General features: G+C 38.9%; 1 protein-coding gene across 3 annotated transcripts in view; it reads right to left on the bottom strand.

Annotated features, from left to right (window-relative positions):
* The window catches only part of PIEZO2 (piezo type mechanosensitive ion channel component 2), a 298259-nt gene that overhangs the window by 132783 nt on the left and 150172 nt on the right, over positions 1 to 15304 (bottom strand). For all 3 annotated transcript variants that reach the window (XM_048289530.1, XM_048289532.1, XM_048289533.1), the window contains exon 5: positions 346 to 508. In XM_048289530.1, the coding sequence (XP_048145487.1) occupies positions 346 to 508 (163 nt within the window). The remainder of the gene's footprint in view (positions 1 to 345; positions 509 to 15304) is intronic.

The raw sequence follows: 15304 nt of genomic DNA, 5'->3' as shown, positions 1-15304 counted from the left end.
AATCTGGAAATAGGAATGCTATCTAAGAAACTGAGCACTGTATGTAGCAGAACAACCTTTTCAGATTTAACCAGCAGCTCTGGTGAAGAACAGCTTGTTCCATTGGACTGTCAGGATTGTATGCTACAGGATTGAAAAATCCTGTAGCATATCTCTAACAGTTTTCATATTCTGCTTTGTTTTCTCAACATAGTAACTTTAGATTTTCCCACTTTAAAACAAATCATTTAATTTCCTGAAAATAAGTTTACTTCTTAACATAGCCAGCCCTCATGAAACCATTTCAGAACACAGGAATGCCAAAGCTCACTAAAAGGCATACAGATAGAAATGTGTATTTGATACCATCTCCTCATTTTCAAACTGCATGTTGCACTGTGCTGCATCCTCGGTTACTGGCTTCTGAAACATGTTGCGGCAGATGAGCCATATTGTCAGACTAGCAATGAACATCCCAATATCTGGTACAAATAGTCTGATCACGTTCCCAGCATCTGCTCCTTTCACACTGTATGGGATGAAAAAACAACAAAAAAAACAAAGAAACATTTGTTACTTCTAATGACATTTTCAACTGGAACAGAAAGTAAGCTCAAGGCAAAGAAAAAACCCCAAACCCCCAGTAATAAGAAATCTTTTCAATGTGGGAAATATGAAGATGATCAATGAACTCTAGACAGACAAATATTTTTGCTCTCCAGAAGTACAGAACACATGCTTATTTGCTGGGAGTTTGCACACTCATATTTTAGTGATACTTAGCATTTTGTTAACCCAATTCTGAATAAATTTTGTTGAGAGCAATGCAGGAATAACCTTTAAATGCAACAAGAAAGACTTCAGCTGAGTACCTGGAAGATCCATCTGTATGAAGCACAATCCCTTTACTGGCATTCTTTGCAAGGACAACAACATCCAGGTCCACCAAGGACAAGCATGTCTACCCAGACAAGATAGCATTCATGTCACCCTTAAGTGCGCCCTAATCCTACTTCCTGGCACACAGATGAATAACCAGAAAGTCTTTAATATTTTCACATGTTTTATTATGCTAACTGTTAATACATTTTATTCAACCAGACAATCTTAATACCTTTTTGCGTATTTAATCACTAGTATTTAAGTACAAATATTTAAATGCTAATTAATGTGTTCAATCCCTGCCAAGGAAACCTTTCTTCTCCTCTGAAAGATCTGTAAGACTTGATGACTTTTATATAGGAAAAAGATTGCACTGTTTCACTGTGCAGATTTAATTGTTTATACTAGGAAATATGACTTTCTGGACTTGATTGTGGTGTCTGAATTTGGATCACTGTTAAAAAGGAGAGCCTGGATTCAGGTTTAGTGGCACAACAAACAGTTTACTAAGCTGCTGAATGGACATACTAAACTCTCAACTATTGATGAGAGGATATAATCCTAATTATTTGAAAATGTGAAGTTAATGCATTTTAAATATGCAGCTGCAATTTCAATTTTATTTTTTTATAAGGCTTATGTCTGTAGTTAGTTCTGAGGACAGGTGAGGCATTGATATAGTTCCTTCCTGAGTGCACTAGACCAGGTCTTCATAGCCTGAACTAGTAGAAAACTTAATAGGTTGTTTTATAGATGCAAAGAAAGACGTCACCTCCGGCCTTTCTTCATCGCAGCTTTGAAGCCTAAAAGAAACTGTTTGTGAAGCACAACTGTTGTGAAACCTGCAACTGCTGTGATTAAATGCAGGCCTGGAGTATCAAAAAAGTCTCTAATGTGATTACAACACAACCAGTGTCAAGAACCGTGTGGGTCTGCTCATATGCCCACGATCAAATCCAACATTTCCATCACTGCTGCTGACCCAGCTTTTCCACTGATGTGTATCTTGCAAAATAACATATGCTCAAAGTGGGATTAAGGTAAGAGATCAGAAAGCTGGCTTTAATGTTTGTTTCAACAGCTTAACCCTGAACAGTCATGTACTGCATGGCAGCTAAGTAGCTTGAAAATATTTCACTAATGACTTTCAGTTGTACTAAAGCAGAGAAAAAAAATTAAGTAAGTAATTGAAAGGCTTGCAAAAGAGTTAGATGGCAAAGTCCTTGCTGGACTTGTTTCTTGTGTCACTGGTACAAGCACAGCATGCTGTGGAGTCAACTGGCCTAGGAGAGCATGGCCACTCTGGTTAACATTACAGAAAACCCTGGCTTGACACGAGCCCCTGCTCATTTTGCAGTACCGTGGCTCTTACTATCACTGAAGATTAGTCCAGGCTGCACCTTGGCAGAAAGAGGTAAAAAGTACATGTTTAATGAATCTTATTCCCATATACCCAGTGTATATGGGTGTCATAATAACATTCATGATTTTTTTCCAATAATCCCGATCATCATGCTGAAACATGCCTCTTAAAGTGGTTTTACTAAATATCTGGGAAAAAAAAGTCTGAATTCTTGATTCTCAAATTTTCACTCGAGTATTTTTCTGAAAGAATTGAAATACAACCTCAATCCAGAATTAATTAATGTAAGAACAGTAGAAATTTGCTAGGATCATGTTGAAAAATGGGTCAGATTGCTTCTATGTAACACTTCAGTAAGTTATTTTTTTCTTTACACAGATCTGGACTCTTAATTAATTGAAAATTTAAAATTAATTTTGCATCACTTCTGAAGCCCTTCGGATTCAACATGTGTACAAATTAAAAACTGGCAGCCTTCAAGTACTAGCACTTCTTAGTTGCACCAGGTTCTCCTTCCTCACATTGTACTCCCATGGAGCCACGCTGGGTCTTCCTTCACATATCCTGCTCCCCAGACCAAGGGGAGACCCCTGCGGGAGCCCTGCCTCTGGTGCAGCTCACATTTCTTTCCAAACCAAGTGCTTCTGATCTTTCAAAATAAATCATTTAGCATGTTGTTGTGAGAGATGTAACATACAGCTCAGGCTAGCAGCAGAGAGCCTGAACAGTGATACCTAACCACAGAGCAGGGAAAAATTCTACACATGAATAGTTTATTCACCAAAACCAGTCGCAAATGTATGCTGTCCCCTTTTCCCCATGAAAAGGAAAACAAATTGACCTCGGTGTGATAATTAAAAAGGAAACAAAAGATCACTTGAAAGCAGAGAAATGTATATTCTTCTGTAAAGCAGAATAATAAACTGTTTCATTCGACCCCAAGTAATTTGCTCCCCACTTTTTCACAGCAAAAGCTAAACAAAAATCAGTTATTCCCACTTGTTATCTCTGGCAATACAAAAAAGAATGGCAAATACTGCAATCATTCCACAAACATTTCTCACTTTATTTGCGCATTCACACATGGTCATATTTTGCATTTGATAACAGTCTATACATTGTGCTCTTTCCTCCAAAAGAGCCTTTCAAACTACGAAGTTAAACAGGAAACCTATTCAGATCTCCTACAACAACAGCTTTTTTTTTAATCCCTGCAAGAATCTCACGGTGTTCAATGAATTGGTCATAGCCCTTGATCTACAACTAGTAAAGCATAATTTATTCACCTAAACTAAATAATTTACCTACAGGGCAGCTTTAGTTGTAATAGATACCAGTGACTGAAGCTTATAACTCAGCCAGAAATATATTCTGCAGTGTAATTACAGTAAATGGCAGCTTCAGTTTTTCCTTCTTTCTTCCAGGATGCAGAAGAAAACAGGATAGGGACATGGACACACACACACACACACACACACACACACAAAGAATTAGGGGTTTAAAATGGGTTTTTACTTTCCCTTGACCAAATAAATCAAATTGCAGACAATTTTTAAGAGAAAGGACTACTGCAGTTAGGGTTGCAAGAGTTCCTCTGTAACAAAAATAACCTCTGTAGGACAGAAGGAATTTAATGACTTTTGCATCAATACGTGAAACTGTTATTTCATATCAACAGACTCCTAATACAGCTGTTTCCTCATCGGACAATGTGTTCCCCTGCTGATTTCAGCTGTATACTTCACATTTACTACTCTAGAAAGGGATCATCTGTATTTTCTTTGTATGTACAGAATTTTTCTAGGACAGTCTGACCCTGGTCTATTCCTGAATTTCTCTGGTGTTCAAGAAACTAAGCAAATTTTCCTAGTTTATCTGCATTGAGAATAATTTTAGCTGTGGATAAATGTTAAAACCGTTCTCTTATTTCACATACACTCACTAGTAGTCAAACAAAAAAACAAGTGCCAGCATAATGAAGTATTACATTCTTGTTTGGTGCTCTAGAAATCAGCATTTCAGTTTGCTTAAAATAAAATTTTCATTTTTTTCCTTTCTAGAATAACCATTTCTCACAAATTACAATTTTTCATCTCCTACTGAATGTACAAAGCTTTGGTGAACAGTGAAGTGTTAATACTGCCATACCTGATTTCATTTCTTTAGAATGGCAGACACTAACTTCCTCTTTATTGAACGTTTACAGAATAAAACCAGAAATGAAGCAGAACTATTAGAATTAAAACTGCAGTGGTTTCAATTAAAAAAAAAAATATAGTAGCACACGTGAGACACCATGCATAATGTATAAAATAGCCCACATGTAGAAGGAATACCGACAGCCTTCAACTTTAAATATTTACTATTTCGTTACAAGTAAACAAAAATGGGAAAGAACAACCAGTGTTACTTAAACAGAACTAAAATTAATTCAGCATCAGCCATGTATCACAATGTTAAGCTTATGTTAGACAATAAATAAGATAATGCTTCCAGATTAAAGAACTATAAAAAGCTTGATTTTATATTGAATACTGGGTAAACAAAGTATTTTAAAGGTTACTTTTTATTGCAATTTTAAAAAGTTATCAAAAGTCTTATTCATGCATACATCTTTTCTCTTCTCCCCTCAGGGGCTTTCTATAGCACCTCTTTACTTTCTAATTAATTTAATAAAACAAAAAAGGTAATACTGTATTAACAGTTTGCAGGCGATAAACTAAGGAAGAGATGCATGGATGCTAATAATTTCCATTCATCTGTTTGGTGACTGTGAAACATCTGATATTTCTAACTGGATCTAATATTTCAGAGTAATTAATGCACTGCTGTAGATGCTTACAGCTGAATTCCCATGGGCTTCATCTGCAACTGTAATAACTCAGTTTAGAGGTAAAACAGACCCAAGAACCATAAGCATGGACCCCTGGAAACATGGACTGGCAGTATTTCACAGGTGCTACGCAGTACTCTGAATGATTCATTTGTTTATCACTAGCATCCTCTCTGTGATCCAAAAATAGTGGGAACTTTGAGGATGCAAAAGGCTACTACTAACCAGATGGCCTTAGAGATGTGCCTGCTGAACTTTGCTGTTGGAAGAGGGTGTTGGGGATGGTTGCAGCTAGAAGATAGTTATAGAGGCTCCTTGTCCTCTCTCAGTTTGAAATAAGGATGAAATGTCTGATCCCATACTTACTCTGCTGGGAAACTCACGCTTTACTTATCTGGGTCTGAGGATGGCAGGCCTGGTCTGAGCCGCAACCAGCACTTCAGTGAACGTAGGATGCTCACATATTCATGCACATATTCATATATTCATGCTGCCATACTTGTCCCTGGTGGCTCAGAAGACAAGTTTGCTATGATGTTGGTTCACATGGCAACCTTGACACCACATTCACAGCAAACCTGTGCCACGTGTAAGTTTACAGGCTGCTGAGTACTGGTAGGTCTGCCCTTAGTCCTTTCCCTATCTCATGTTCATCCACAAATTGAAAATAAATTATATCACAAAAAAAATACAAACTTAGTAATATTAATATCCACAGTGCGGCGCATGCTCACTCTCTCTCTTGCACTGCCTTCATAGGATGGTCCTTTCAGTTCATGCAGAGCATGGCATGTGTTTTACCCAAAATACCTGAAGTTGCACTTCCAGAGAATATTGGTTGTGCAAAGTAAATGCGTGGGAGGAAGAGGGAAGCAAAAATGCATAGAAAACTACCTACAAAAATATTTAGCATGCACTGACCTACCCAACATACAAGTTCAAAGGGCTCCTGAAGTATTTGCAAAATCTAAATCACTGCTTACAAACTATGTCTGCACGGATTCAAAAACCAAAAGTACACTTTGCTTTTTCAGGAACGATACCTTGCAATGAAGAACACACTCTGTATTGCAAAAGTGCTTAACCACGTATTAACCAAACATTTGCTTTCCAAACACCGCTATGCAGAGAGAGAGAGAGCAGCTATTTGAAACTAAATGTACATTGCCAAGATTTTGGTGACTGTTGCTTGCATAAAACATTCAACATTAAGAAATATGGGTATGTGCAATGCGTAAAACATTGGTTTGTGGCAATTTTTCTCTTTCTAAAGCACCCATTGTTTCTTTTTGTTCATTCATCTTCTAGTAAAGGGCAAATTCCAGCTTGCCCAGGGCAGCACACAGAAGATTTAAAATTCAGCAGGGATTTAGCAGGTATCACGCAAAGTGCTCAGCTGCACTACTGCCAGACTCGTGACAGCACAAGATCCAGCTCACTTTGCCCATGTGCCACAGCTCCAAATGTGGAGCAGGACTCACGTTGCACAGCCAAGACGAAGAGAGCGAAATACCCTCCACACCCATGGCGCTGTGCGTGCCAGCCCCACAGCACGGTGGCGGAAATGACAAGTCCATCCGCTACACAAATTATTTCAGGTCAGAATGGGAATGTGATCCTAGATGGAGGCAGAGCCAAAGTGAGCCAAAGTGAGAAGAGACCTGAGGACACCTCAGCTATAAGTGAATTTTTGTCTTAACTCTTCAAAGAGACTCCTTGTTTCAACTTTGAACACTTCTCACACAGGCTTCTCACTTACGCAAGCATTGTATAAGGATTTAGCTTAAGCGTTAATTCAGTATTCATTGATCTCTGCATAACATTCCCAGTAAAATTTGTCCAAAATGCTCATAAATATTTGGTAACTGGCAGCAAAGTGTTTACATAAAGGCATACAGAGATCCATATGTTCCACAATAGTCCTGACTAAAAGAAAGCACTGAAAAGCCTGAAGCAGGCTGACATTCGTGATTATTTCAAAACGTATTTTCCCCTTCTCTCCGCAGTTTTCATACTCTAGTTGGAGCACGAACAGATCATCACTTCAAACTACTTTTCATTTCATTATATTTCCAGCATATAACATAATCACAGAAAGAAAAAGACACATCTAGATTTTCCAGTCAGCTGCAGATGAGGAAGGAATAATATTTCCCTCAATTACAGCAACCAACATTGTAAATTACTGTCATTTTACAAACTATCTCCAATACAGAGGAAAAGCACACAACTACCAGGGGTTCAATTTGGAGTGCCCACTGCACTTCGGTGTTTGCATAGAAGACCCTTCCGTGCCACAAGACCCATTCCTAATTTAAAACTATCCAAGTGAAAGATTTGCAGGGATGGGACCATTCACCCTCAATTCTTCCATATGAAACAGCTCCCAGTCTACCCTGCCTGCTCTGGACATGCCCATCTTTCTCTTCACAGCATTAAGTGCGACAGGACAGGAAGCATTATCTAACCTTCCTCAGCACCACCTGCCTGAAAATCCCGGGGGTTTAGAGGCAAGAGCACACGGACATTGCTGGAAGCAGACTCCAGCCATCAGAGGCATGTGTACAGTATCTCCCCTTACCCCCCAGTTGACTTCCATTAAAACTGGACAAAGGAAACTGATCCACCCCTGGTGTACTTTGATCAATTCTACAGTGTCAATCAAAATAGAAGTGGAGTAGAAATCAGTGGCAAACTAAATGTCCCAATGCCATTAGATGTTGCTTCTAAGTTTTCTGTAAATGGAGCCTGTAACACAATCTCTGGGTGGCAAACACCCCACATCCGTGTGGGAGGGGAGAGGACTAGTCCCCTGCACTGCTTGATGCCATCTGCCCAATTGCTGGATGTGTGGCCACCAAAGATCTTTCTCAGGTGTGAGAGGCCACTGTAGTGTTTCGCCAGTGTGGGAGGTTCTTACCTTGTCTAAGCATTGGAAAAACCACAATTGCTCAGATCCAAACTGGGCATAAAGGAGCTGAAGTCAAGTGCTCACGCTTTTACCTCCAGGCTGGCTGGGTGCCCAGCGTGAGCACACTGCAGCAGGCTGCTCAGACCCAGCACAGGGTATGCTCCTGCTCCACCAGCCACAGGCTTCCTTGTGTTTCATGTGCCAATTGCTACTTGGAGATCTCATGTGACTTGCTCGTGAACAAAACCCAACAAAAACAAAATAAAACACAAAGCCAAACTGTTAAGCATGCATCCTAGAGAGTTTTTTGTATACTAATTGCAGTGCTGATTGCTCTCCAGATTAAAACAAAGACTGGCTCACATTCTGCTGCTGGTGGGTTTACCACTGTACTGCTCCCAGCTACCACTGTACTGCAGGAGGCTGGGCTGTGCCAAGAAAAACACTGACAACAGTCTCACAACTCAAGTGCTCAAACAGCACAGGCCATAAAATATCTTCTATCAGATGTTCCTTTTCTTTGAATCCTTAGGTTAAATGGCATGAGAAAAGTTAGCTGAAATTAATTTAGCTGAAAAGAAAATAAGCACAAGGGGTGGTAGGAAGCGAGCAACCTGAAAACTTAACACAAACACTTGGATAACTAAGATTCATCCTGAATGGAGACGACTTCTAAGAGGGCCTTATGTCAATGCTGAGGCAGCCCAGACCATCAGATCAAGATGACACAATGACAGGCTTCAGAGGCACAAGGATTCTACACGGAAATTGTCCAAGCATAGAGAAAAATTTTCTCCTTACTTTCAGTTAGCAATGAGGACGTATCTGAGGTACCAAATCTAACAGTAATGATGAAACCTCAGGCAAAGACTGCTCTGTCATCTTTTCCTTCCTTCTATTCCATGATACTCCTTTACTTGTCAGCATCTCTTAATCTGTAGTGACATGAAGTTACTCTTCTTTTTGCAAAGTACCTTGACTACTGTAGCATGCTGTTAGAAATGGCATAGAGTAATAATCACATATTTTTCAGGTTTTGCTTTCAAAGTGGTAGAAATGAATAATTTTCTTGTTAAGTTATTAACAATATCCCTGTTATACATCAGGCTTCATTCCCCTTTAATCTCATTGGGTTGCTGACTGCACATATGCTGCAGTTGTTAGCAGAAAGTAAATTTACCTATTTGATTTACATACCTGTGCCCTGTGATCTCTTATTTGTCTCCCTAGTTTTATCTAAGGTTCACCTGGGCACTTTATTAAGTCCTCTTGTTTGCTTAACCACTGGTGTCACATAAAAAAGATTAAAATCTGCCTTCATGGGATTTGGGAGTTCTCCTGTCACAAATGTACAACCAATATAACACCCCCAGGCAGAGGTTGGCACAGAAGCACCAGAAAGAAAACAGGCATACTATGCACTGCTAACATTTGCTAGACTGACTGACCACCTTCCACAGTTCTCTCTTGAAAATCTAAGTCTCCAAATAAAATAGAAGATAATAGAATAGAACAGAACAGCTCAGTTGGAGGGGTCCTACAATGATCTTCTCGTCTAGCTTCCTGACGACTTTAGGGCTGACCAAAAGTTAAAGCATATTATTAAATGAATTGTCCTGATGCTTCTGATAAGGCTGGAGTCCTCAGACACTCCTCACAGGAAATTCCTTCCAGCCCTTAACCAGCTTTGTTGCCCTCTTCCAGAAAAGGACTTAAGCACCCTTCTTAAATTGTGGGACCCTCAAGCGCACACAGTGCTCAAGGTGAGGCTGAACCGACACTGAAAACAGGGGAAAATACTGGGTGCGCCACAGTCTTACTTTTTTTCTGAAACCACTGATTTTAATTATTGACATCCTCCTGCCCTAGACTACAATGAGCACTACCTTAAAATAATCCATTTATTTATTTGGTTTCAGACTTCTGGCTGATCATATTAACAAAAAGAATCACCCTCTTTCTGCTCACTAATGAAAACTGTCCTCACATTGTCATATTATTAATATTCCATATTAAATTCAAAGGGCAATCAATGTCTTGAAAACATGCACAAAACTGAACCTGCTAAGTTAGAGCCTGTATCATTCCCAATGAGTGAGGAATGGGAATGACATAAAAAGCCTCCCTGACTTGAAACTGTACCTCTGCAGTTCACCAGCATTACCAGAGGAAGTCCTAGAGTGGAGACAGGACTGAGGGAACATCTGGAGTTGAAGGCCTGGTCTGTGAGCATGATTTTGCAAAGGGATGTAGCAGCATCCCTTTTTGTGTTATTTCTGATTCAGCAACTACTCTCCAGAGGTCGTCTCCAAGCACCTTCACCTGGAATTCAGCCTTGAACAAAGCTGATACAACATATAAAAATCATAATGACATTGTGATTGACAAAGTTGTATCTTGGCTCACGTGGATTCCTACAGCAGTTTCCAAAAAAACAAGGAATAACAGAAATAATAAAATAAGATTGACTAAGAGGATGTTTCAGAGACTTCATTAAAAATTAATAGAGACTTTTGTCTTTCAAAGTTTTATCATCTCTCAGACAGTAAAGAGGAGGAGGATAAAGCTCTTTGCTCACTCATTTTGTCATGGAAAGAGAGAGCCAGATGATCAGCTGATACCAATTATAAATTATTGGTCAAGATTACAGAAGGAAATGAAATATGGGGGCCGACTGATCCGATTTCTAGCAGAACTGAACTGGAGCAGATGTGAGCATCGAGCCCTGCAACTCTTTCCTCACACATGTCTTTTTCTCCTCTGAATGGTAACCCATGAAGGGAAAACTTGGCTTCTCAGTAAGTTCCCCTAATTCATCTAGGTTCCACAATAACAGCATATATTCCTTTGCGTTCTGACAGTGTGCAGAGACCACAAGAGTCCCCAGTGAACTGGGGGTGTTAACCTCCATTCCACTTTTCTCATCATATGCATATGGAAATGAATATTTACTGGCTGCTTGGAAGAGTCAGTACGGAACATTCACTCATGTCAAAAAAATGGGAAAAACCCTATACTGTGGAGCTCTCTTCCAGGACTAGATTAATTTTGCAACACAAATGTTATTTTCTGGAAGAAAGAAACCTCACTTATTTCCTCTATTTTTTACTGATTAAACTATTCACCACTTTATACTACTATTTCATATTAGCTCACCATTTGCCCAGAGCATCTAATACTAACCTTCCCGTGTAATAAAAAGTCTACTAAAATTTTCTGTTTACTCTTCACATGTAGAAAAGCCCTTCATGTACCTGATTCTCTGAGTTTTCTAGTCGCTCTGAACATCCCCAGAGCTCTCAAAAAGAGGAGTATTTGACCACTCTTTAAATGCATTTTAGGACTTGTGCAGGGTGGGGTTGTTGTAACTAGTGCATCATGATGAGTATGATTTAGATGCAGAGCTAATAGGTATTTTACTTTAAAATATCAGGCTTTTACTTTAAAAACCATTTTGTTAGGCAAAAGAAAATTATGAAATGAATGTGCAAAAACACTCTTACAGAATCCACAAATACATTCTTTCGCCTTTTAATTATATCAGACTTTATCATGATATCTTTGTACGACTTTTTATCCTTGTTTTTTGCATTTGTGTGCTTTATCCTCTTCACTGATGAGTTTTTAATTTAAAAGTTACAGCTGATTTGATTGTTCATTCACAACTGCATCTGCTGCATCAATGAACCTTTCAGTTGTGCAAGCACTTGCCAATGTCATCACAGAGTAGCGGGATGCAGTCGGATGGCAAACACACACATATACTAAAGCTACAGGAAGACTGTAAGTAAATAAAAAGTAACCAAAGTAGTTTTCTACATACTGAATCAAAAGAAAGAAATGTTATGACACTGCAGTGACAGTGGGAGGGAAGAAGATATGCCAGATTCAGAAGATGATAGATATGCTGCCATTTGCAGCAATGTGGAACAAATATAAAATCTGCACTGCTGTTTCCACCCTGGCAGCTTGGCTGTCTGCATTGTACACAATCAGATCTCTGACAGACGCTTGATTCACACTCACAGTGCTGAAATCAGGCTGGCATGCCAGAGATAAGGCAGCTTAAAGCCATTCCCCTTCTAGACTGAGATGGAGTTACACTGTGAGTGTTGCAAGAGTCCATCACAGCTCAAATATAACTTTGATAGTTTCAAAAGCTTTATTGGGGATGCAAAATTTTCCTAAATGTTCACTTTCTGTAGCCATGTGACTGTGAGAGTCACCAACTTTTCCTTACAAAGAATACACACATCCGTTTACAGCCCTCACAGCTATGAAGAAAAGCTGTGAAATGTGAAACAACTTCACTCTTAAAGGTTAGGAGCCAGGAGAAAAATAACAACAGTTTTAAATCATTCCACTTTGAAGCTATTCATGATTATTCTTGGCATCCAATTTTTACTTATTTGTTACTTCAAGTTAGAAAACAGCAGAAAAGCCATAAAAATACTTCAGGGAATGCATCTTTATATCTGGAAAAAAAGTAACTAGTATAGCAAGAAAAAAGAAAAAAATATTTTTTGTTTCTCAATAAACAACATTATATACTGAAATATACATATCTTTGGTATCTACAGTAGAGTGTATCTAGTACCAAACAGGTGGTGTAAAATTTTAATTTCTGTTTTGGTCCAAATTGCTCTAGTAGAGAGCACTTTTAGCACTGGAAGAACGGGACAAGTCCATATTAATTGCTCTTTTGTCCTGGCCTATCAAGTTATTCCTTTTCCCAAAAGCTATCCACAGTGTTGGAAACATTGGAAAGTGGCTTTATAAAAGTATTTGGCTTGGCTTCTAAACACACCTTTGCTCTACTGTTAGAGAAACACTATGGTGTATGTCAGGAAACTTCAGCCATGCTGATAAATAAATGAGTTTTAGGTTTGTTTGATGGACTTCTTCAAGTGGGGTATATTTCAAAGTTGACTTTTCTTAAAGAAAAAAGTTAAAACAGGTTAAAACCAGTTAACATTACAACATTAAGCCATGTAAAAGGTCAGCTCCCCAAGGTGTGGTTTAAGAAAAGAAAAACAACCATAAAGTATCTATAATGCTTAACTAAAGTACAACTCAAGAGAAGTTTTACATGGATTTCTCCCCAGAAGTGTTTCCTATTTAAAATTTTATAAAAGCATGAAGGAAGAAAGTGTAATGTAGTAAAACTGTTATTATACTAGGATCAGACATATTAGAAAGTAGAACGCTAGGGCAAGACTATTTGCAGCAAAAAACTGACAGACTACTGATTTTTTTGGCAAAAAAATCCCCAGACTACCGAATTTTTGGCTTTTGAATATCTTCAGAAAAAAAATAATAGATTTGGGCAGCACTTTCATTTGGAAAATTGAAAGTACAGTGTTGATTCAACTAAGTTCCCAGCACTTGCAACAGATTAAACAGATTACAGATAAAATGTTCAAGAATCATAAAGATTCCTGAGTTACAAACCCAACTCCCAAAGGGACTCAGGCCCTTGAAAGATGTTACTTTGATGCTTTTAAAAACTTAAAAGTTAAATTGGGTGATTTTTTAATTTTCCCCAAATCCAAGAGTCCCCCTTTTTAAAAGAAAATATGCTTTTGCCAAACTCAACAAATTGGCCAAAATATGCCTAGGAACAAGCAGTCACTGCAAGTCTCTGAAAGACAGAGAGAGAGTGAGAAAGTAGGGCCATTGGCAGATGTATACAACAGAGAATCCTGGTCCTGTGTTAGATCAGATGATAAAACCAGTTTGATCCTCAGGCTCGACAACCCTAGCTTAAAAAAAAATTTAAAAAGAAGAAAAGGAAGAAAGTGGGGTACCTTCTCATTCATAAAGCAACTTGTAATTAATAACACTACTGTGCTTCTCATCTACACACAGCTCAGTTATAGATTTATCACAGGCACATCACGCGATTAAGAGATTCATTTGCCTCCAGGATGTTTGCACACCAGCTCTCTTGGACGGTGCTCAGGAGGCTGAGCAGGAAGCAGGACTGTCCTGCTTCCCACAAGTAAGTGGCTTCTTGAACTTCAGCTTGCACAGGCAGAGGATTAAAACACAGTCATCACACAACTGTGCTTCACTTGTGTAACATCATGATTTTCCTCTGGACTGCCTGATGTGACATGCACCTTGGATTTTTACTACTTGAATTCTCTCTAAGTTAGAGAGTTTAGAATTCTCTGAATTTTGAAAAATTTACTATATTCCCTAAAACCTAGTTTATTTATACCACTAAAAATGAATTTTTGCCCTGGTTACATAATGGTTACTCCCATGAGACAGACCTTTGAAATCTACTGAGTTGCTTATATAATTAAGGACCATGTGTTCAGACATCTAGAAAATTCACATCGCTGCTTTCTACGTTGTTCAAAAAGATGTCAAAGTAGCTTCAATCAACCCAGAGGAAATTCCTTTCTTGGCATATTACAGTGATGTACACTGGAGAACAGCTATGATTACTACAATCATTTTAGGTAGAAATTGTTTATGTTACCATTAAGACAAGCTTATGCTTAAACATAAAGATGGGGGGATTAAAACCCAAAAAATCTCTTAAAGCTGCTCAAAACAAACGAAGTTACTTTAGTGAATGTTTACATATTTTGTGATAGTTTAATCACTTTTTCTTAATAGGGACAGCTTTGAGAAAATCCCATAAGTAAGGAAGCAATTACTGGTCTAAGTGTTTTCAGCCATGTGGTCATCATCTCCTAAAAAGCTTCTATAAAAAAAGTCTCCCTTGGTGAATTATTCTTTACAGTCTCACAGGTGTGCTACACAAAGGCTACAAAACCATCACTGGCAATATATTAAAAAATAATCTCTGACATGTTTGCTAACAAGAAACGTGTTTATTTTGCAAAAGCTAGGACAGTGTATCACAAAACGTACAAAAATGACGTCTGTCAAAAATCAGCTTCTCTTATAACTAGCTTAAGTTTAAAAAGTACATGAAAAGGATGGGAAGAGGAGAGGAGAGGAGAGGAGAGGAGAGGAGAGGAGAGGAGAGGAGAGGAGAGGAGAGGAGAGGAGAGGAGAGGAGAGGAGAGGAGAGGAGAGGAGAGGAGAGGAGAGGAGAGGAGAGGAGAGGAGAGGAGAGGAGAGGAGAGGAGAGGAGAGGAGAGGAGAGGAGAGGAGAGGAGAGGAGAGGAGAGGAGAGGAGAGGAGAGAGGAGAGGAGAGGAGAGGAGAGGAGAGACATCTGAATTGGAAGGGACCTACAACACTCATCACATCCAACTGCTCAACCACCAAAATTTAAAGCATGTTATCAAGGACATTGTCCAACTGACTGGCCAGCTGACAGTCACTGTGAAGCTTGGGGCATTAACTCCTCTCTA

This window comes from Corvus hawaiiensis, chromosome 30, assembly GCF_020740725.1.
Source record: "Corvus hawaiiensis isolate bCorHaw1 chromosome 30, bCorHaw1.pri.cur, whole genome shotgun sequence".
NCBI classification, from domain to species: domain Eukaryota; kingdom Metazoa; phylum Chordata; class Aves; order Passeriformes; family Corvidae; genus Corvus; species Corvus hawaiiensis.
Note: the sequence above shows the minus strand (reverse complement) of the source record. Positions and strands in the feature narration are given on the sequence as shown.